The sequence below is a fragment of the Manacus vitellinus genome, unplaced genomic scaffold, assembly GCF_001715985.3.
Source record: "Manacus vitellinus isolate BGI_N305 unplaced genomic scaffold, ASM171598v3 scaffold_44_pilon, whole genome shotgun sequence".
Classification (NCBI taxonomy): Eukaryota; Metazoa; Chordata; class Aves; order Passeriformes; family Pipridae; genus Manacus; species Manacus vitellinus.
The window spans coordinates 291,739-315,686 of record NW_021940565.1 but is presented as its reverse complement, the minus strand read 5'-3'; the positions used below and the strand labels follow the sequence as shown (position 1 = coordinate 315,686).

The window sequence follows — 23,948 nt, the reverse complement described above, 5'->3', positions numbered from 1 at the left end:
CAAACTCCTGACTCCTGCCCATTTCTGATTCAGGCCATATAAGATGTGGGATGAGCCAATATTTTTTTTATTTTTTTTTTCTGCCTGAAACATCCAAAAAAATTTCCACTTCTACCCCAGCATCTTTTGAAGCTCAAACTAATGATTTGTCAACAACATTTTTACAAAATACCAAGATTTTTCTTCTAACTTATTCCATGTCAGCACAAGCCTGCACAATTTTCTGGGCTCACCAAGTCCCATAACTTATACATCAAAGGAAGTTTCAGATCTGGAAGACTGTGAAATTCTGCCTAGCAATGGCCCTAACTGCTCCAAAATGGTAAGAGCCTTGTCCTGAAATGAGAACAATTCTAAAAACTAGAGCGAAACTTTTCCTTCAGAATCCTTCATCCTTCTAGAAAAAAAGCCACTGCCAGCAATGGAGCATGTTGAGCCAGTGGTGGCAAGGCTGATGGGGAGACATTGCTTTTGTTGTGACAGATCCCAAATTCTGAAAAGCTGAAATTTCATGTTTTACGGCACTTATTTCACAAAACACAGAGAATACTGATAGATTTACCCACGTCAAGCTAAGCCAAGTCAAATGCAGTGCAGCTGCCTGAAGTATAATAAATCATCTGTACATTGTTGTAGCATCTACCCAAGCTTTCGACCCAGAGGTTGCTGCTAAAACATCCCTTATCATCAAGCTCCAACTCCTAACAGGGGAAACTTTTAAGTTCTTCTCATGGTGCGAATTTTTGGGTAGAGGGGGTTATAGGAGATGTTGACAGAAAGGTAAAGGCTTCAGCCAAATCTCCTGAAGTTAAAAGTCGTCACTGCACGTACGCTGGTGGAGCCTGGATTGTAGCACTCAACATCAGTGAGATAAAAGATGTTTACCCCAATGTGGTCTAGCAAAAGAGAATAGCTAGGAAATGAGGAAAGGTGTTTTGGAAATACTTGGGAATGTCTCCCTTCAGGCGTGTTTCCCGTGGAGGTGAAAGGTCTCACTTTTCCAGTAAATCTGATGGCAACAACCCTTGTGGGAGCAGGCTACGTGTACAAACCCAACGGTGCTGATGCCTCTTGATTACGATCTGCACTGAGGTTGCCATCCCAAGAAAAGGTGTTTGCTCCTGTACGTGACTCCCAAAGAAACTTGGCAAAAAAAAATAACATCCCTGTGAGTCATCCACTGTCATCTGCCTCAGAGACAGGGAAAAGGCATCAGGAACACATCGAATGACCTGTTGGTCCCTCTGCAGCCACAAGGGAAAAAAAAAGAAGTAAGAGTAAACCAACTCAGTATATTTCCAGAGAGTTCATTTCCATCTTTTGTTGTTGTTGTTGTTGTTTGCTACACCAAAATAGATGTATAGAAGAACAGAAAGGGAGGTTGAATGAGATGTCAGGTTTGGTCTAGTCAGCTTCCCAACATGATCCAGGACAGACTATACCTAAAGAACACATTTATCCATATCCAATCCCCACAGGAACACACTGCACCTCATTTTCTCAGCTTGCCCATAGGAATTCACTTCTAATCCACATCCACCACCATGAGAGACATAGAAATAGCAGAAAGATTTCAAAAGGGGAGCTGCCAGCAGAAGACATAGCTAAGCTGCAAGACTTATACCGTAAGATTTAAGGAGGAAAAAATATTTATCTCGACAGAGAGGAGACAGTGAGAGGATCTGAAGGCTCTGTACAGACACATACACACAGAAAAGTCATCTGTGGCAGGAGGCATTGAGACCTTTCTGACAAGGATGGAGCAAAAGCAACACCTTTCATCTTGAAATCAGAGGCACCTTCTCAGCAGAGAGGGTTACTGGGTATGAGAACAGCTCAGCAGGGGAAATGGTGGACTCATGACCTCCTGCAGCTTGTGACAGGAGATAAGAGAACTTTCTGAAGGATGAGTTTAATCCAGTTCCTGTGAAAAATCCCTGTGCCTGTATGACATTAGGAAAGGCAGGGCAGAACAGGGGAGGCTGCCTGTAGTGGTACACCAAGGGTTCTGCAGGCAAACCTCAGGGGTTCCCAGTTCTTGTTCCTTCTTCATGGGACACAGGAAGGACAGAGGGCTTTGCACGATTCACATCAGATCCATACTGGTAAGAGAATAAGGAATCAAGATCAAGCTCCAGGGTATCACCAGGAGCCAAGGTCAGAAAGGAAAGCTGCCTTGCACCTCACACAAATGCTCTGTGTTGTAATCCACCTTCCCTCGGTGTATCAGGGGTTGGCCCTGCTTGGAACAAGTTTATAGGACTGGGTGACCCTTTCCATGAGGTGACACCAAGCACGCTGTTTCACAGCTCCTGTATTTGACTCCAGATCAAACTGGTGAAAAACTTGTGTTGGGAGATATTTTTTTCCTGGGCGAGACTGGTTAGTCTCAGGGAAAGGCAGAAGATATCTTGAGCATCATAAAAAAAGCCCATATACATAGCATTAAACTCAATAAGCTGAATAGGCTGCAGAGAGCGAATGGAGTGGGCTGCTCCATGAAAATGGTCCCTGTCCCTCCAAGGGTTATCCCTGACACCTTCCATCTGGACACTGAAGCCACCAATTGAAGTGAATGATCAAGTCCTACAGCAGAGCCTTGGGCACTGCTGCCCATCAGCCAGTCAGGGACCCACAAGAAAAGTGCCAGAGATCAACAGGCTTTGATGCTGAAGGAGAAGCACCTTTAGAGGTCCCCGTGGCTGAGGCAAAGGTTGAGGTGATCCCATGCTCCAGGAAAGGAGAACAGCAGGACCCCAGAATCATACAATCATTTAGGTTGGAGAAGCCCTCGAAGGTCAAGTCTAACCATTAACCCAGCACTGCCAAGGTCACCACAAAGCTATGTCCCCAAGTGCCACATTTACATGTCTTTTAAATCCCTCCAGGGATGGTTACTCCATCCATGGGGCACTCTAGGCCAGAGGGAAAGAATCGTGATCTTTAAGGTCCCTTCCAACCCAAACCACTTTACAGTTCTATGAAATAAGACCCCAGCATCTCTAACCAGGGTCCCCATAAATGTTCACAACAGCACAGATGCAGTTTGTAAACTGACCCTGCATAATTTGGTGCCTGGAAGAAAGAAAACAAAACAAATAAAACATGTTTGGGAAACAGCCCTCTTTGCTGAGTGAAGTTTACAAATTGACAGTAAGTAAACAACCTCCTCCTCCTCCATCTGATTTTCTCTCCCTGACATCCACTTTCCATACAAAAGGAATCCAAACCAGACTCCCCTTGACACCTTACAGCCACTTTTGGGGGGTGGCACTACACAGGAAACACAGACACAGATTGCTGCCTGTAGCACCTTTCCTGTGAACTCACCCAGGCCCTTCCCAGCATATGCTAACAAAAAATAAAACACATTAAAAATAAAACCAAGTTAAAAATAAACATAACAGAGGAAATGAAATATATTCCCCTGGTTCAGGGTATAGCCTGTACCAAGGAAAACAGGAGGCCCTGTGGCTCGGTTTGAAAACGCAAAGAAAAAGATGAAAGCTGAGAGAGTTTGAGTCTTCTGGGTGGAAACTTGTTAAAAGTCTGATTTCTGCCTGACTTTTTAAGGTTGGGAACAGAAAGCATAGATGACCCCTGATCTGCTGACAGAGACAGCAGAGAGGGGTTCCTGGTGATAACAGCGAGGTGGGATGGGTGGACACCACAGCTCTGGCCTGCAAGTTTTCTGCCAACCTTCAGCACCTCAAGTGGCTACAAAAGCAGAAGGCAACTCTTGCTTCAAAACAAGGATGCACTTTTCCAGCACCAAATGCCTGCTGCACCCTGACCTGGAGAGGGCTGCGTTCCATCAGCACAAACACGACCTCGATGTTTTCCCCAGCCTGCGAAGCACTGCGAGATCCTTCAAGATGAGAGATGCTACAGAAATACTAAGCTGTCACGTATTTATTATTTTGGCAATGGAGCACTTCTAGGTTGAAGTCAGGAAACCTCGTTTCTCTGTTGCTTTTGTTACTGTCCCTTTCCCGGGTTATTTTAGGAAAAGCACTCACATGCACGTACTGTGTATGTGAGGCTGGGCGCGTGCAAACGGTCTGTTCGAGTCTGTGCGGGAGGAACACGGACCCTCTGTGATCTTTTGCAGTTGAATGTCTCTCAACCTCTGAAGATTTTCTATTCCTGGACTTTTATAGAGGATTTTCTTCTCTCCCAGAGTCCTCCTGCTTTATATGAAATGAATCGTTAGCCCTTAAAAGTAAAAATACTGCTATGCTATTTTGGAGATGTAACAGATTTAAAAAAATATAATAAGGGGGGGATACTTGGATGTTTCCTGACTTAACAGAGGAAGATCCCTTATTATTAGTGTGGCTACTGGAAGCTGTAAGCCTAAAATCTCTAAATATTCAAGCCTTTAAGTCCAGAAAATCAATACCATGAATAGCATTTCCTACTCTGAAAACTCTACAAATCTGATTTACTCTGAGTATTTGCTAAGGGCACGTGTGTATCCTGCAATTCAGCATATTGCTGCTAAGCCAAGGCCATGGGGAGCCCGTGGGATTGCAGGGAAGGGAAGAGGAGACATGAGGATCCTGCTGTGCCCATGCAAAGGGGACAGCACACCACTCAGTGTGTCTTGGTGATATGGGGACTGGCTTGTGCTTCAGATATAATGAGACTTTTAAGAGAAAAACATCTATTTTCCACTCTATTTGCCCCTATATGGGCATCTCCCCATCCCTAGTCAAGGTTCAGCTGGGTCCAGTCAGTCTGTTCCTCCTTGCAGTCACTTCTGAGGGGGAGGGGGAGGCTCTCAAGCAACGAGAATGCAGAATTATTTTAAGGGATGAGAAAATGTAATTGAAAAACCACATCAGTTGGCTGGGGTCTTAGAAGCATGTGGGTACATAACTGTAACAGCTACCAGGAGGAAACGTACTGCATTTCAGGTGGACGCTGATCCTTTAATGTAAGGCTGAGAATAATATTTACATGCTGACTCACTAAGATTTATGTTTCTGTATAAATCACACATGCACTTAAAAAAGAAAAAATAGTAAAAAAAAAAAAAAAAAAAAAAAAAGAAAAGAGACAGAGAAAGTAAAAAGCAACTTCATGGTTTCCAGAACTCTACATAAATCAATTGTGCCACAATCCCACAGGTTTTTAGACAAACACACGCACACTGATTTGTTATCAGGGACGTTCATCCTTCCAGGGCCATCAGCAGGAGAAATACAACAGTGGCAGTGATGTGATGACCCTGGTCAAACCCCTTCCATGCTTAACACCCCCACAGTTCCAGCAAAGCTCGACTCAAAGACCGGTATTCCCAGCGGTGCGGGTTGAATAACTGGCTGAGCTGGAGCCCTGGATCAGCACACGCGTGTAACTTCAGGGAGCCTGGGATCCAAAAGCAAAGCCAGACTTGGCAGGTCTGGCTGTCCTCAGCCCTGCCACCCCTCTAGGACACAGGCTGAGCACCAGCCCTTTGCTCCTCCTTGGGTCTGTGCCTCTGCTCGGCATGATCCTACTGCCTTGTTTATTTAGTCTATTTTGGACACCAGTTCTTCCCCATCCTTTCACCAGCACGACCCGCTAGGAGAGTGGTGCCCCTTCTGCAAACACTGACTCTCGCTTGCTGCCTTATGAAGGCAGACATAATAATAAATCAATAAATTCAAGTGCTGATTGCCACTATTAGTGTTATCGCCGAGTTACGACGGGGACAGCGTGAGACTTGGCGAGGAGCCTGGGATAGGCCGGGAGTGAGCACAGAGAGGAGGGGGAGAGCTTCATCTCCACCTTCCACAGCGTGGGGGAGCTTGGGATGGATGGAGATGGAGTTTGTAAAACACATGGTGAAGAAGTCAACACTTCAGCTTTAGCAACAACCCTCAGTGATAACTTCTTAGCTGAGGGAGCTCGCTGTTCCCACTAGGAAACAGTCCTTTAATACAGTTTTGTGCAGACGCACAAACCATGCACAAAATCTGTTTTTGTGCCTTTCCCCCTCAGAGAGATAAGCAAATCAAGACTCATTACCTCAGAACTTCCAAAAACCCTCAAAAGCCACCTGAGAATAGTCACAAGATAGCCAATGAGAAGTTAAACCCCCCAGAACTCAAGCACAGATCCCCAGAGGAGAGAGGTAACCCGGGGTGCCCACTGGGATGTGCCCTGAGGAGACCATACCTGTAGCACTGCTGGCCACAGCCCTCCTCGTGCTGCAGGAGGCAGGTGGTGGGGCCAGAGGAGCCAGGCTGAGCCGGGGTCCGCAAGGCCACAGCTGCAACGCCCACGAGAGGGGAGGAGAAGTTGAGAAGCACCGAAGCAACCGGGCGGGATGGGTCCTCCTGGCCACGGGACACGTTGACGACGAGCGGGTTGTGCTGGCATGACAGCTCGTACGTCCCTGCGAGATGGGCAAAGAAAGAAGCTACTGGCTCAGCCCCAGGGCTTTGCTTTTGATTTACCTCGTGTGCTCCTGCCCCGCGTCCCCGCAGACCGGCGTGGGAGGCAGAAAATGCCACAGGTGGGGACAAGGGATGACAGCACCGAACTCAGTGAGAGATCACAGCTGTAGTGGGGGCTCCGGGTGTCCCTCTCGGTGTCACAGCCCACAGGTTGCTCACCCAGAGAGCGGTTCCATCCGTCTGTGTCAGTCAGCTGGACAGTGACCGTCGGCTTGCGCTGCCGGCTTGGGACAGTGCCGGAGGAGGCCAGGAAGAGCAGGAGGGAGGTGGGCACTGCAGGTCTCTCAAAGCAAACCTGGGAAGGAGGGCAGGAGAGACCCTGAGAGCAGGCACAAACACAGCTTTTCTGATCCCTTATGTGCAAGGGAGAGAGAAAGAGGGAACGTGGTGAGAGAGCAGGAGTAAGGGGTCAGAGACTGCAGAGGTGCAGGGCTGCAAGTGGGTGGGAAGAGAGAGAAAGGAAGGAAAGGAGCAGAAAGTGGCCCTTTCCCTCCTAATTCCCTTTCTCCCTTTTACTAGTCTTCTCCACATCTATCAGTCCCACCTTGCCATAAATTTATAGCATCTTCACAACACCCACATTTGCTGCTCTTAAAACTGAGCAACACCTGGGTGACCCTTTTTCTGCCCTTTCTTCACCAGGCTTCAACTCCCACCCCACACAGTGCAGGCCAGGCCAGTGAGGCACCCAGAGCACACAGCTACCAGCCCTGCCTCCAAAACGTTTCCAGTAAAAAAAACCCCCAAAAAACCCCAAAACAAGCCCAAAGAATGTCCCCAGTACCCACAGCAACTGCAAACTGTCCGCCAGCCAACACGCAGAAAGATTTGTGGGAAGAAGCCCTGCCTGCGAGGAGAGCCGACAACTCGCCACTTGCCTGCAGCCCCGAAGGCTACAGGAGGCAGCTGGGAGACTCGTGGCATCAGTCATGGCAGGGCAGGCGTTCTTGGGGAGTGAGAAGACAGAAATGTTTTCCTCCCCCACCCTGGTACCCCCCCCACCCAGTGCAGAGATGCATCTTGATCGAGATCCGCCCGATAGAGTGTTTGTGTTGAGCACTGGCATGGAGGAAGCTCACAAATCCAAGGTAAAGGTGTATTTGGGAAGAGGACAAGTCCCAGCTGGCCGGGCACAGCCCCAAGGAGCCAGCTGTGGGAGTGGAGGGGACAACCACGCCGTTTGTGGTGGCAGCCCAGCCGTGGGGGCTTTGTGCCACGTCAGGCATTGCTCACTCATGGGAACAGGAGAAAACCTTGGGCTTCAGCCCAGGGGTCTCAAGGTGCTCGGCAGCAAACGCCCCATGAGTGAGTCCCCACTGCTGTCTACTTGCTCCCTGAGCCAGGGCTTGCTCTCCTGTAGACCTGGCCTGGCTGCACAGAGTAGACCTGAGGGCTCAAACATTTTTATTTGGTATATCCCCACTGCCTACCTCAGTGAGACAAGCAGAGGAAGGAAGGAAAAGAAACAGGAAAGGAAGAAGAGAGGAAAAGAAAGCAGGAAGAGCCAGTAGTGCTCACAACCAGCTCCAAGGAGCACCCCAGGGCAGAGCTACAGCTGGAAAGTCCCAGGGAGCCAGCCTGTTTTAACCCAACCCCCTCCTCCAAGTGTGGTTCCTCAGGGGAGGAGAGATGGTTGGAGAGGTCAGGTGAGGCTTTCCCTGGACTACACAGCTTAAGGTGGAGAGTTTAGTCTTTCTCTTCCTACAGTGCATCTACATGAGAGTGAAGGACGCTGGCCCCAAGTTAGACCAACAGTAGCTGACTTGATTATCATCCCAATCCTTTTCAATACCTATTATGTGCTTGGCCACAGCAGGCTATCTTCCTAATTTTCCTCCCTCCCTCTCCCCCTTTCTGTTTCATTTCCTGCATGTTACACATCCTGACTTGCTTACAAGTGATTTTGATGTCTCTCCTCATCAGACGTATTAAAAACTGAGAACAAAGCATGGCTGGATATCTGTGAATCATAACAATTCCCACCTGCAGACAAACCCACAGGGCCTGGCAGATGCTTCGTTAGGTGGCACAGACACACACCCCACTTGTTCCCAGCATGGCAGTAGGCATGGTAAAACACTGGTACAGGTTGCCCAGAGCAGCTGTGGATCCCTGGAAACATTCAAGGTCAGGCTGGATGGGGCTCTGAGCAACCCAGTCTAGCAGAAGGTGGGGTTTGAACTAGAGGGCCTTTAAGTTCCCTTCCAACCCGAACCATTCTATGATTCTTGGACCCAGCCTTTCCCTTGCTCATTGGTGCCACCTCTTGAGAAACACTGCAGGAAGCAATTCCTACCGTCCAGTGAGTTTTGTGGTGCAGCTCTGACCTGGGTGACACAGGTGCAACAGCTTTAAAATGACCATGGGAGTCGGGGGCCACAAAACACCATGTGCACGTGGGTACACATGTGCAACAACAGCATCATTCCTGCCCGGGCAGGCAGCTGTGCTAGGCAAATTGTCAACAAAAAGCTGTCTTTCCTAACCCAATATGTTACCAATCAGGCCAACTCCATTAAAAAGAAAAAAAAAAAAAGAGAAAAAGGGCATATTTATTACTAGTCCATAAATAATTTTATGGGCGGAAAATAATAGCACTCCTAGAGAGAGCACGGAGAACCAGTAATGAAAGTCTTTAATATAAACATCCATAGAGGAAGAGAACTGACCACAAGCTCCAATAAAACTGGAACACGCTTTAACCCCTGGTGAGAAGTGGAAAGCAAGCTTTCATCTAGGTAGGGCAGAGGGGGAGGACTGCTGCTTTCTCACTAGCAAAGGAAGAAAGGAGGCACATCTGTCATGGCCAGACACCGAAGCCAGAAAGTGGGTTGTGAACACACAGACAAGGAAGAGAGGGAAAAGTAAAAAAAAAAAAAGGTTAAAGGAAGTTTTTTTGGAGAGACAGAGGACCTCAGAGTGATACCCATGTTTACTGACTCAGGTCTGATGATTCGCCAAGTCATCTGAGAGTTTTGGGAAGAGTCCTCTCTAGAGGACCTCGAACAAAGCAGGGCAAGATGTGTCTCAGACTGCAGAGGGAGCACCATGCCAGAGCCTGGCTTTTCAGAAACACCAGGCAGCAGCCACAAAACCTCTAAGCTGTGCCTGTGGTCAGAAACCCAACGCTGTAAAAGTGCTGTTGGTCTAACCCTCAGTTCTCCTCTGTCCTGCTCCTTTGCTTGTTGGGACAGAGAGGTTTGATCCTCCCAGAGGCAGCCCCCAGCTCCCCAGGTAGCCCCTGAGCCCCTGTTGGGCTGCAGGACCAGCACCTTGGGGCACAGAAGTGTCACCTTTGGTCTGGAGTTATCAGAAGGACCTGTGTGCCACAGCTGGACCCCTCAGGATGACAGAGCATATCCACATACCCTCTGCTGCTCTTCACAGCCATGGGGGACAAAGGCAACAAGGACTTGAAACACAGCCTGTGCCCTCCTTTTGCAGGTGTTAAAGCACTGCTTGAATGCAGGGGAGAGAGACAGGAGCAAGCTGTTTCTCAGCCTCGAGGCATTTCTGTGGGATTTTGGTTTCATGCACTGTCCTTCTCCTGGCAATCTGCCCCAGGATGGGTCTGCTGTTCACAGTGAGAAGGAGGCAACTACAAAAAACCCATGCACAGGCATTTGGTTTTTGCAAAGAGGCCTATCTGAGTATTTTTTAAGGTTGCTGTAGCTCCTACAGGACAGAAAAGGATGGGGTTTGTCACCAAAGCGCTGGATAAAGACAAAAAAATCCTCTGTGCCTGATCACACATCCTCACTTACCTTGAGCCAAACTCCCTCATCAACCAAGGGTATCTTTTCCTCATCTGGATCCTGAGCATTCTCTTGGCTGGGAGCACATGGGAACCAAGCAGCCTGCAAAAGGTCCTTTGGCACATCGTGAAGGTGGGATTTACATACCTGAAATGAGAGATTTATTTCAACTCAGAAAGTTGCAAGGAAAGAGAGAGAAAAACAGCACCTACAGAACCCCAGGGAAGACTCAACAACCATTGAGAAGGATCCCAAGGTGGTTTCCAGCATGAAGAGAGTTAGGATGTGATTTCCTAAGGGACACCTCACTGCCCACACATGTGCACAGGAGGCCCTTGACATTTTGGAATGCTGTAAACATACTGTTTAAGCACCTCACGGTGTCTGTGGGACCAAGTAAGAAATAATGAGCCAAGCTGTGAACTGGTAGGTAGGACCAGAGCATCCTGATTTTGGCTGTGCTCGAGATACAATGGTGTGATTCATTTGCCTGAATACCAGGGTATTCCAGACATTCCCATAGGCCTGGCAGACAAAACCTTGGAGACACATGTGTCATTATAGAGAAGCAGACACTGGAGCCCAAAGCATCTCATTAGACATGTACATCTGGAAAACTTAATCACACTGCAGGTTCTCATCACTGCTCCTTACATCGCGTCGGTAGAAACACACGTATAAAGGACTAAATACAATCTCTTTACATATTTCTTGCCCTTCTTCAGCCTGCTAGGAAAGAACATTACACACCACGTTAATGCCAATCAGGCGAAATCCCCTCCAGGCTCTGCTCCAAAGCCCATATGAAAGATGGGAACTCTCCCATTGATTTTTCCTTGGCTTCAGATCAGAGGGCTTGAGAGCAGTACAGATGCTGATGTGTGTGTGATTTCATCCTTTCAGGCCCTGACCTTATAAGGTATCAGACTTCAAGGATTTTTTTTTTTTAAAGCCACCAGTGGGACAAGTCACATGCTCCAAGTTGTGCACTTGGCTGGTGGGATGGGGGTGGTTACAGGGGAGGTGCTCCCTGTCTTGATGAAACACCCCTCCATGAACTGCAGTTCCTGGGCTTAGGGACTGATGAAGGAGGGGTGTGAGAAATGCCCAGGTCATCCACTGGGTCCCTGTGTGGGAATATTGTAATCAATTAAAGGTTCCAGAGCCGCTTTGAAGGTTTTGTTTGTGCTCTTGCAGCAGTGACCTCCTCAGGATGGGCTTTGCTAGAAAACACTTTTTTTGACCATGCCTTCACTCACCTTCACAACAGGCTCTCCAGTGACCAAGGAAGCAGGGCAGGACTTCACATCCTGATGGGAGGCATAGGCTCTCACTGCCCACAGATCCAGGTATCCATCAGGAGTGTAGGGACCACAGTCCAGGATGCTGCTTGTCCTCTCGAAAGGCTCACACACACCGTCCCCGTCATGCACGTAGCACAGGCTTGGTTCCCCTACAGGGAGAACAGGGAGGAGCTGTTCACAAACCAGGCTCCAGGCACACACATCCCCTCCTGTTACAGGAGTTTTGCTGGCTGTTTAGCCTGGGGTTTTCCCACCACAAGGGCCTGACAAGATCCGTGGATCAGTCCAACTGCAAACCCAGGCTTTGTGGAGATGAGGTGCATCACCCTCTGCTCTAAGAAGCAGGGTGAATAACGTACAGGTTTGACTCCTGCCTCAAAAGAAGTCAATCCATTTGGAACTCTGTCTCAATCCACTTGGACTCACCAACACAGTTGAAGCCTTTTTCCTTTTTACACTTCCTGGAACAGCCATCTCCATCCAGCAAGTCCCCATCATCACATTCCTCCCCCAGGCTCCTAAGGGGACAACAGATGTATTAACACCCTCTTTCACTCAACACTCCTGTGCTTCTGCCCAGTCATGAGTGAGGATCCCATATATTGGTTCCAATTCTGCAGAAGCAGGGAAAAGAGGAATGTGGAATAAGGTATATATGTGCAATAAGGTAGAAAAAAGAAAACATCTTGCCAGGTGATAAAGAGAGATTGAATCACAGCATATGGGAGAAGGCATGACCATATTGTGACTTTCCTATAACACTTGAGGCAAGAACTATTGGGAAAACAGAAGAAGTAGAGAACCAAGCATCAGGAAGGCTTGTTGCTGGAGTAAGCAAGTGTTGGAGAGGGTGGGAGGTTCTGAGACAGAACTGGTGTTTCAGTGGGAGCTGGAGAAGGAGAGGCAGGAGAAAGGAGAGAAGGTTCCTCTCCCTCTTTTCACACTGCTAAGAAAACTGTTTTCAAAGGAAAGTGATTCTGAATAACCTGGAAGTTAAAGTCTGAAAAAGTTATATATGGAAATTTGGCATAATTAACCCCCAGGCAGAGGACTGGAGTCTCTCAGTGTAGAAATGGTGCATCCCTCATCATTTGGGGTCTCTGAGCAGTGAGCAGACAGCTCTCTAAAGATCCCACACTGTGTGGGACTGTGTTTGTTGCAGAACTTACTTCTGCAGGGCCATCACCCTGTGCCCTGTGTAGGAAGTTATACTGCCCAGTTCCAAAGGCAGATCCTCTGTGACAGTTCACTCAGACGGGCCAAAATTCAAGCACTGCAGTCAAGTACAGAGGATGTTCAGGTTGGACCCCTCAAAAACACCATCCCCTGTGCACACAGCCTTTTACCAAACACAAGCTCTACAGCCCAGTCTGCTGCAGGGATTCAGTGCAGCACCTTCAGCCAAGGACCCATGGGTGGAGGACCAACCCACTGCTTCCCTCTGGGGCAGGACAACCTGGCAGCTTTAAAGAACCTCCACTGAGAGCTTGACTTACGTGGTCACCTTCCCATCCCCACAGTAGGGTGCTCCGTGGACGTGGACAAGCGGTGGGGAGGCTTCTCCTAAGGTTGTCCCAGAGACTACCTGCACCTGGTAGTGGTACACGTGCCCCGGTGTGACTTCCCTGCAGGGACAGAGACAACTTGAGGGAACAGCAGCATCTGCAACAGATTTGCTCACCACAACTCCAGATACCACGTGCGTGTCCATGCAGCATCACAGTAGGACATGTGTCTTCATACTCTGCCAGAGGCAGAGACTGTGGGAAGAGGGTCTCTTCCAGGTCATGCAGAGGGGTCTGCTGCCTGTTTCTCAGGGGTCTGAGCTGGGGAAAAGTGACATTATCTCAAGCAATCATTTTATTGGTTGTATTGTTGTGGAAAAGGTCATTTTACTGTTTGTATTGATGGGGAAAATGTAATTTTAGTGATTGTATTGTTGGGGAAGATGTTTCTGGGTTGAACAAGCTGCTTCTAGTTAGCCTGGGCTCATGGGCAAGGGCCATGGTGGGTCTGCAACACACTTCCTCAATAGCACTGGATGTGGTAATTCCCAGAGAAGGGGAAAAAAAAAAAATCCCAAAACACTAGCAAAACCCTCCAGGGATTTAAAGAGGTGGGACCTGAGGCCATCAGACCTGTCCCAGCCAGGCCCTGAGCCCGGGATGGAGCAGGCTCATCACTCACGTGTCGATGAACTGGCGATGCAGCTGCACGGGGGCAGCGGGGGACCCGCCTGCAAACGGGGGGTCCCGCAGGAGCCGGTACTGCACCAGCCTGCAGGAGGAGCAGAGGGAGCTGTGGGGCATGGAGGTCAGCAGGGCCGTGTCGATCTCCATCCTCTCGTCAAAGGTGTAGATTTTGACTCCGGACACCTTCTTGGGGATGTTGAGCTTCACGGTAAAGGGGACATCGCAGAAGGTGTCCAGGGGGCCCAGGTGGATGGACTCCCCCTGCTCTGTCAGGATTTCAATGTCAGACAGCGCCTTGGGAGAGCCCGTGGAGAGGTACGTGGTCCAGAGGGTGAGGGAGTCGGGGTAGACGGGGTGCAGGAAGCGCAGCTCCAGGATGCAGCCGTCGGGCTGGGGACACGGCACCGTCATGTTCATGTCAGACAGGTGGAGTTCTGGACTCCAGGCCTGCAGGCTGGGCCCACAGGGCTGATCCACATCCGGGGGGCCTGGGCAGAAGCAACAGGGAGGAGGCTGGTGAGAAGCAGGGGACAGCTGACCTCACAGAGGACCCCAAGGCACAATCCTCTCTGTAGGTGCTTACACATCTCTTCACACCTACTATGGTCACGTCCCAGAGCTGGTGGCATCTGCCCTAACATCCTGGAAAGCAATAAGCACCACTGGTCTCCCAGCTCTTGGGTACATGCTTACAAGCACAAGGCTTGGTGCATCTGGTGTCTCACAGCCCTCTCAAACAGGGACAGCAGTATCCACGCTGCAGCTGGATGCAGTGTCAGGCTCTAGGGACAGCCTGGACGCAGCTGGGGGACATGAGGCTTCTTGCCTCCTGTAGTCTCATGGGTGTAGAAAGCTTGCCAAGGGCACCTGAATGCTCCAGGCAGAGCAGAGACTGAAGCTTTCCACAGGCACATGCTGGAAACAAGTCACAGACAGGGACAGACCAAGTCCAAAGCAGGGAAGCAGGTCTGGAAGGCTGTTCTCCCACCAACACCTCCAGAACAGTGCCCAGGCTGACCTCAGACCCTCCAGCCTGCCTCCTCTGATTAGCACTCAGCAAAAGATATGTAGTGTTGGGCTTTCAGACTCAGAAAGCATCATATTCTCCTGTAGTAAAAATACCCTGGTCTTCATTACCCATTGGAAGCATTTCTTAGGGCCCAGCACCAATTCAAAGCCTGCATCCACTTAATACAAGTCTAAAAGTTTCTAAGAAACCATAAAACCCCTCTTTTTCACCAGAACAAACACAGGCTTACTGCAGATGCACAGAACAACCAGAAGCACGGGGAGCCAGAGGATCAACAGCAGCACATGCACCACACACAGCCCACAGGATCATTTCACCTAGTCTCCTGCCTCCTCTGCCTTGCTCTTGGAGGAGTTCAGGCAGCATGAAAACCCCAACAGCTCCTGTGACAGCTGTGTGACCTTGACAGTCACCACCATGCCCACAAGGTGGGTCTCTAAACCAATATCTGGATCTCAGCACAAGTTGTAACACCCTGCTGCTGTTCACCTTGCCAGGGAGGAATGGCATCCAACTCAGACTGCCCAGGGCTCAGCAGAGACTCCGGGATCAGCACAGAGCTTCTCTTGCTCTCCTTGGACAAAGCTGCACCAAAGCCCCTGAGGTTTTGAATGAGGTCCCAAGATCTATGTTTTAAAGACTTATTTCAGTGAAATGCCCCTCCTTTTGGCCAGTATCTCTCAAGAACACCTGTCTGAACAACTATTTGGGTTGATATTGGGGTGCCAGTTGGTTTGTCCAAAGCCAGTTGGCCATTTCCAGGTATCCCCTGGGCACCAAGATGTCCTTCCCGCACTACAGAGCCCCCACAGAGGGAAGACAATTGATTCTCTAAAAAAAAAAAAAAGATATTCTTTTTCTTGTGCCAACAGGATCTCACCTCTGTCTGGGGATTCACAGAGAGGAAAAGAGGGGAGAAAATTACCTTCTGCTTCCTCTGGGGTCCAGTAGCCGGAGGAGTCGCAGACCCGAGGGGAAGAGGCCTCGTGCACATACTGACGGAAGGTGCCATCCTCTGCACAGCTGTCACAGAGCGTGTCCTGCTCCCTGCTGACAGGAGACACACACACTGGCATGTCTAATCGTGACCAGTCAGTTTTCCATCCACCTTTGTCCAGGTGGGATCAGACGGGAACTCGGAAAAGCAAAGCTAAGCTCTCAGAGAACCCCTGGGCATGTCATCCTGGCTTGGAATAAACTTCTTCAAAGACAGGGAAATAAGAGTGGCCATAGGAGGCTGGATTTAATCCCTCCTCTTCTCCATGCTCACTGTGTAGTCTGGGATGAATAACCTGTCCCCCCACTCACCAATCAGAACTAAGAGATCCCACACTTCCCAGGGCAGTGCCTCTGGAGTTGGGTGGGTGCCCTTGGGGCTGTCTCTGCTAAACCCGGAGTCAGGTTTTCAGCACTACTGTAATACAAATCAGTCACAAATATGTCAATTAAAGGTTGTCCCACTGTGCTCTCCAGGAAAGAAAAAGGCATTTTTCTGTGATGAGGGCCAGTCTCAGCCCCTTTCCTTGACCAGTTCATCTCAGGGGATGCAGACCCCTCACCATAGATCAGCTGCTGAACCAGTTATAAACGAGAACTCAGGACAGTCGAAGGACCCAGTGCCTTCCTTCTAGAGTCATGTTTTCCTGCTTCCAAACCACTTAATTCCCCACCAAAGCAATTTGTTTGGATCACTAGAGGCCACCCAGTACTCAGAGCCCCTCCTGCCTCGGGTGATATGCATGTGCCCTTGTTATCCCTGAGCAAAAGGCCCATTGTGGAGAGCATCAGCTCTTTGAAAAGGCAGCAAACACTGACCCAGGAGTGTCCCAGCTGCCATCAAACAGCACTTGCCTTTTAATTACAAGAGACAGCCTTGTGAAACAGCTTCAAAACAAATTCAAGAGCTCTTTAGTATGTGCTAATGGTCCTATAAGAAAAAAAAAAATGCGGTCCCACCACCTAAAGCCTGGTGAAAACCAAAACGTTTTAGTAAGAGGGGCTGCTGAACGGAGGCACTGGTGGTGTATCCAAGTTTTGGTGGCTCCCAGGTATTGGGGGGAAGACAGACAGACACCCAACAGCCCTCCCCACGCACTGCTCAGCGGCCAAACAACTCTAGTTCCTTGGCACCGTTTCTCCGGTTTGAAAAGTTTCCTGCCTTACCCCCAGCTCGCTGCACTGCGAGTCCGTGACAGCGCCGGGAACGAAACCCAGCTCTTGCGGTTCGAGCTCCCTGCCTTAACCACAGGGCTGCATTTCCTCCTGGTAAATAGCTACTTTATACAATAAGTGCTAAATGAAGCTCATTTTTCATTCCCCGATTGCACTCTGGGGTTTAAGAGCTGGCTTTGCCTCCTGATGCTCTTTGGCTTCCCCTCCCGGCACCCCGACAGCGGAAAGCTTGCGGGAGAGCCCATCTGCCAGCGGGGCCACGGCAGCAGCCTGGCTCCTGTGTCTGAGGGCTCTGCTGGAGACGACCGAGGGGGAGAGGGGTGGGGGGTCCGCACCAGAGAGGGTCCCCTGTCCCTTCCAGCAGGCTCCTGTGCAATCCCAAGACCACTGTGACAGCAGATGCCTCACCTCTCGTGGATGACACCACTGATGGGAGGCAGCCAGTAGATGCTGAGGGAGTCCTGTGTCTGCCCCGTGACCATGGGAGGGATCGGGATGGGCGCCGGCTTCTTGCCGTGCCCCCAGCGCTGGTACACCAGGTCCAAGTAGCAATGCATCCGGGCCACTTGGTTGGGGGTGAAGGAGTTGGTGCAGTCATCATCTGGGGGGGGAAAGACAGCCCAGGCTGAGGGTGGTGGGGATCAGCCGGTCGGACGCGGCAAGACGCACCTTCTTCGCGGCCAAACCGTTCGGGGGGACTCCTAGGGAGAGCTGGGAGGCACCAGCGCGTGGTGTCTCTCCCGCCGGGGCTCTCTGGTGTCGTGTGTCCCCAAAGCCACAAGATGGCACTGCCTCAGCAGCTCCACAACCCTGCACCTGCCCAGCACCGGCTCGGCCGGCTCCGACACCTGGGAAGGGCCACCGCCCGCCGTGGGTCGAGCAAGGGGACGTGGAATTGCTCCTCAGGCTGTGGCCCTCCTGGGATGCCGGGAGGAACAGCAGCGCTCTCTGCAGCATGCCCTTGGGAACCAAGCCAAAAGGGTTCAGAAGGATGATAATAATAATAATAATGATAATGATAATAATGATAATAATAGTAGCAGCAACTTCAGGACTGGAGAATAAAGGCACAACACCACGCAGACAAGAACAGCCTTGCTGCACTGCCAGTGACCCACGGGCAGGGAGGGAGGGACGGATGGAAATAGCCTGAAGCAAGAAAGGGGTTAAGAAGCCACTGCAAGCACTGCCTGCCACATCCCAGTGCACCAGGAGGGGCTACATAGGTTAGGGAATAGGGAAAGGGACTCCTGATGGAGGTGGAAGGGAGGAAAACCCACGTTTGAAGGAAGGTGAGCCCTCACAACCCCTCACGATGATTACCCATTACCTGTGTAACTCATGTAGTTGTTGAAGGGTGTCCCTGTGAAGTGTGTCTGGCCGCAGGTGTCGTTGGCAGGGTCTGGATCCCGGCAGAGTTTGCTCTTTGGGGTGGGGGCAGTGTCAGCACAGAGGTCTCCCGTCTCCATAGACGGGGTTGTCTCCCTGCAGGGATCATCGCAGGACTCACGCTCGCTCACTCCCTTAAAGACGTGGTACAGCCCCAGGACGTGTCCCACCTCATGGATCATGGTGTTGGTGTGGCCATGCATGCCGTAGTAGGCAGGGTTGAGGACAACTCCACCTGGAATTGCAAGTACAGAGACTGTCAGCTGCCATTACTTACCTGTGAGAGGCAAAACTACTCTGCATCCAGGTCACAGACAAGGTGCCAGATGTAGACCTGAAGATGGATGTATTCAGCCTCTTGTAGGATGGGATGAGGCTCATTTGCCCTCTTGGAGTGGAGTAGGTGGTTTTTCTTCCCCTTCTGACCACATTATTCCCCCCTCCACACCTTCAATCATTTCAGCTACCATTTCCCTCTGTGTCTTTTTGCATATTTATAATTCAGCATCTGCTTTGGATGACACAACTCCAAATGAGGTTTGGAGCCAGGGCACCAAACCGAGCCATGATGCAACTTTAAAGGGATCATCTTTTGAACCAGAGGCCAGAAGTTCTTCCCTGGCCTAGACAGGTGGCTTTGGCATGCCAGCCCCCTTGGCAAGTGAGAACAACGAGGTGCTGAAGTCCTGACACACTTGGCTGTGCCAACTGGAAGCCACCTTCAGCACAAGTCCATATGGAGATTCCAATGAACTGCCTCTGGCTCAGGCTGAGAAATCATCCGTGATCTATTGCTTCAACCTCCAAACCAGACCCTGAGGAGTAAACTAAATCTCTCATGAGGTTCTGTTGCAATCCACTAAACTCCTATCACAAACCTGACACAAATGTAGTGTATTTCAGAGTGGGATTTCCCAAAACACAGATTGTGAAGATCCTATCATCCCCTTCAGAGGGATCTGTGTGTGGCAAGGTAGACCAAATGAACCAGGCAGGATCCCTCCAGCCCTCACAAACCCACTCCTCTTCACTGGGTCACCCCAGCCCCTGACTCCAGGGGGCACAAAGGGGGCAGTTCTTCTCCAAGCCAGCCTGACACAGGTTCAGCTGTCAAAGATATCGGGGCATGGGCACAGAATAAGTCCCCCAGAAACTGCCCAGCACTTCCACCTCATACTGACAGCAACAGCACAGAGCTGGGCAGGACCCATGACGACACTGCCCTAAATCTCCCCGTGGCTGCAGGACAAGTCACTTTTCCCCTCCTGCGGGCCTGTCTGATGGGAAGAGCAAGGATGAAGGATGCTGATGAAAGCCATTAGGAGCAGAGCCTTCCCTTTGCTCACTGCAAGCCTCTCCAGCTCCTGATCTGGCATGCACACTCTGCACTGACAGCTCTGTGCCACATCTACCGGGAAACTGTCCACAGAAGATGCTCAAGAACAAAAAAAATTTACTTCTCTGGCCTCCTTTTATTTGCCTCCTTTCTTTCATCCAGATTAAAATATCTTCGAAATCTCTGCATTTTTCTCCCTGCTTTGAGGCTTTTTGCTCTCCCTTTCCTCCCTTTTTCTCCTCTCATTTTCATGCTCCATCCACTTTTCCATGCTGCTTTACAGCAGAGGAACAAGGGCTGGGGAGTATCAGCAAGACAAGTGGGCTAAAAGCAGACCCCAGCATGTGCCAGGCTGACTCCAGGCAACACCTCCGTGGCTTGGGAGGCTGTTTTTACACAACCACTTTTAACCCAGACAGCTTGGATGGCAGCGTGGCGAATAGTTGGCTCTGGCACAGCTTGCTCCCTCCGTTGCAGGGCCCTGGGGGATTTACTGTGCCAGCTACCTCACGGCAGAGCCCTCTGCCACTGCATCTCTGCTGATGATCACTGCCCCTGCCAGCAAAGCTAGAGCTGGCAGGGGGCCACGGCGTGATCCTGTCTCCAGCCACAGAGGCTGCCTGAAATCAGCTCCGTGCGCTACCGGAATACCTCATGTCCTCGAGGACAGGGCATTCCTTCCCAGAGAGGGTTGGTTTTCTTCAGAGCACTGTGTCCCTGGCAGGACACCAGCAGGTCTGTGACTGCTCTAGGGGAGCCATGCTGGGTGAACACTGCATTTGGGGCTGGAAAGGGACCTTCAGAGACGCCCATCAGCAATTCTCTCGAGCCCTCGCAGCAGGGTCGTGAGAGGGTGAAGAAATAAGGTTGGCATCTTCAGTGGAGCATCCTGCGTGTGTGGTCCATGGCAGGGCTGAGAGACACCACTGACCTGTCAAGAGGCACCACTTCTTAGCTCAAAATTCATGTTTATTGCTCTTCCTTCCCACAGTGAGGATCTTCTGCCCAGGGCTTGAGGCAAAGGATGGGTCACAGAGTAGCTGCATTCCCTTTCTCTCTAGTCGTAAGACAACAGAGCAAAGGAGTTTGCATCCCATCAGTCAGCTCTCGACCCTTTAGCTGCCTGGAGATGGGCTACAAGAAGGTAGAGAGGTTGAAAAATCCTTTTGGGACCTTCATGTTTTGGCCTGTCAACCATCAGATTTTGGAAGCCATCCCCCTCTCAATCACCACCCTGGTAAAGGCTATAGATAGCAAAGGGCATCCCACTGATGGAGAGCCCAGTGGGCACATAAAAAAAAAGCTGCTTCTCATTTGAATCAAACCAGGGCATGAGAGAAGAGAGAATAGAAAGAAAAGGCATCTCTGCAGCCAAACCCAAGACTGAGCAAGGCAGGGGGCTGCCTGCCCAAAGGTCTGAAAGGAGGAATGTGCACACAGAAAGAAAACAGTGTTCATAAACAAGTAAATGGGATGTGAAAGCCCTGCACACATCCTGCAGCTCTAACCACAGGGAAAGGGGCTGAGCACCAGGGCACGGGGGGCCTTGTGACCAAGCAGCCTCCTCCCAGCAGAAACCCAACACTCTTCCCAGGCGTGGAATAAATGGGATTCCGGTACAGGGAGGGAGAAAACTCTCACAGGGAAGGGATGCCAAGGCTGGGATACCCTGTCCCTCCCCTCCTCTCTGCTGGCTTCCCCTATTTCATTCCTCCCCCACGCTCCACAAAGATGATCATATTTTGAGTACTTTTTTTAACAGCTAATTAAATGGCAGGATTAGAAACAGCATGAGAACCCTGCCTGCCTTCCAGAACATCCCTATCCCTTCATTCCCTGTCCCCACAGCTTCCTGATGAGTTGGGAGAGCTCCCAGCTTTGGACCAGGAAGTTCTATTTCCCCTCTGCAGGATCCTGGCTGTGAGGGCAAGATGTGGAAGAGTTCATAACATCCTGATGGGACGAGCCTCCCCTCTCTCTCCTCTGTGGATCAGACATTCCTTCTCACCTCTGCCTCCTCCTGCCCTGGGAGATGGGCTAAACTGGGCTTTAAGTGCCTGAGAACCAGCTCAAGGAGGTTCCCAAGGTCAGCATTTACACAACAAAGCTAAAATCTTCAATATCCCTGTGATACAAAGGGGGTCCAACACTCCAAGGCAAGTGAACCAGAGACTTCTTTGGACTTGCTCACCCAAACAAGTCCAGAGAGCTGGAAAACCTCAGTTCTGACCTCACAACACCTCGTCCCTCCAGACCAGACCTACCAGCTGCAGAGCTCGTAACGTCCCCAAGGCCAAGCCCCCACTCTGATCAAGGAACAAAAGATGCCCAGTCCACAAGTCCAAGGAATGATTAGCACTGGTGTGGACCCCACTTCTCCTCACACACCCCTGGAGGCTCACACTCCCGGGGCAGACTCTGCCTCTAGCCACGATCAGCAGCAATGCTGAAGGACTCTGGTCCACGCCAGCTCCCAAGAAGCCAACCTGTTCCTGTGTCAGGGCTGTCCCAGAGGACATTCTCAAGCAACCACGGGACCTTTAAACAGCAAACCACAAAGCTGAACCTGCGTGGCGGGGCCAGTGTTCCCCAAACACTGAGTCACAGCCACGGATGGAAGGAGCGCATGACAGTTAGTCAGACAGGAAGATGGCCATTGCCTGAGGTACCTTTGATGGAAGGGCTGGCCCTCCTTCAGGATCCACCGACCTCTGCCAGATATATGAGCTGGCCCCAGCTTATATAACTGCAGAAAGTATTTATAACATCAACTGTTCACAATTCCCCTGCCCTTCGACCATGTTTATGCAGTTCACATGCAGCTACACATGAAGTTCAAAGCATCTGCATTATTATGTTGCTGGGGCTTCTGAACAAGGCTTTCCACCACGGAAAGCTCGGGGTGTTTTAAAGGAAGTTCTTTGATTTCTTCTGTCTTGTAGTTAAAAAAGATTTACTTCTAAGTTCTCAGAAAACTCACTCCAGACTCCAAGAACTCTGAATTTGAGAGGAACTCATTGTGATTATGGTGGAAAGACTGAGACAGACAGTATGGTCACAGGGAGTGGTGCAAATAGACCTGAGATTTTCTACCTCTGCTGCTGGCTGCTGGCTGCAAGCTGTCTCTGTCTAGGAGTTCCACAGCAGCTGAAACGCTGTCTATAGAAATTTCATAGACCATTTCACCCTCTCCAAGTCAGTAATTATCTTTTATGCTTCAATGAAAGTAGTTGCTGTTGGCTGTATTATTGGTAAACCAACCCTAAGCCTTCAAAAAGGTTGCCTGAAAATCAAATTTACTCAGGAAAAAAAATTTGGAGGAGAGCAACAGAACTGTAAGTCATCAGCACAGGAATGGTCACATAACTTCTGGTAGCCTCAAATGAGCATCATGAAGAGAAGGGGGTGAAAAACAAAGTTCACTGAAGGTGAGGATGCCAACGGGAAGGTGAGGAGGACCCTCTTGAAAAACACACTCAAAGGTAATGAAAGAATATTTTCTAAGGAGGTCAAAGTCCAGATGGCATATTAAACAACTTCTTGAGAAGAACTGATAGAGAGCACTTTGGAAACAGTTAAGTTTAATGATCTTTGGCCTGAAGCAAAGTGTTAAAATAGAAGAAGGGAAGGCAATCAGAGAGCAAAAAGTCTCATGGAGTTTCTCTTGAAAACATCTAAGAAAGTCCAGTTCAGGGAAACAAAGAGAGCAAAATCTGACCAAAGTTCTCTGGAGTCAAGAGGCAGTTTGTCTTCTTGGAGAAGTCAAGTCAAACTTGAGGAACCAATTTGATTCATGCAGGGAACCAAAGCATGAAAGGGTCTGTATGCGTGGAGGGAAAAATCAGCGTGGCATTTCTGCTGCATGGGAGCAGCCACTGGCAAGGGGGAAGCAGGGATTGTGTGCTGACCTTAATATTTTAAGGTCAGGATAGACAGGAGATTAGCATGATTCAGTGCAAGGGAAGGAGTATGTCCTTTTGGAGACAGACCCCTCTCTTGTGTATAGATCTGTCTCCACCCCTGGCCACTCTTAGGTCCTTAAGGCTCAGGAATTTTTCTCAAACTGCTATTCACTGCTACCAAAGTTTTCCTTGCTCTTTCCTCACTGCTGTACTTTCACATCTACTCAGATTATCCAGTAGCCTTCTGTGAGAGGTTTTGTCAGCAGGCACATATTCATGGCCTCCTCAGCCCTAAGTTTTGTTTTGCTGGACAATAATATACATTGTGCACGGTACCAAATACATGATGATGTGGTGGAGCTCACTGTTTATGGAGAACAGAGTCCACCACCCACCCTCTCGAGCTCATTAAAGCTAAAACC

General features: G+C 50.0%; 1 protein-coding gene across 1 annotated transcript in view; it reads right to left on the bottom strand.

Annotated features, from left to right (window-relative positions):
- Positions 1-23,948, bottom strand: part of PAPPA2 (pappalysin 2) — an 81,963-nt gene that overhangs the window by 34,819 nt on the left and 23,196 nt on the right. Inside the window, exons 4-14 of the mRNA XM_018078947.2 lie at positions 18,230-18,523; positions 17,308-17,500; positions 15,653-15,774; positions 13,693-14,185; positions 13,002-13,130; positions 11,932-12,023; positions 11,461-11,654; positions 10,211-10,348; positions 6,606-6,741; positions 6,202-6,385; positions 2,021-2,044 (exon numbers count right to left, since the gene is read on the bottom strand). Coding sequence (XP_017934436.2) covers positions 2,021-2,044; positions 6,202-6,385; positions 6,606-6,741; positions 10,211-10,348; positions 11,461-11,654; positions 11,932-12,023; positions 13,002-13,130; positions 13,693-14,185; positions 15,653-15,774; positions 17,308-17,500; positions 18,230-18,523 — 1,999 coding nt within the window. The remainder of the gene's footprint in view (positions 1-2,020; positions 2,045-6,201; positions 6,386-6,605; positions 6,742-10,210; positions 10,349-11,460; positions 11,655-11,931; positions 12,024-13,001; positions 13,131-13,692; positions 14,186-15,652; positions 15,775-17,307; positions 17,501-18,229; positions 18,524-23,948) is intronic.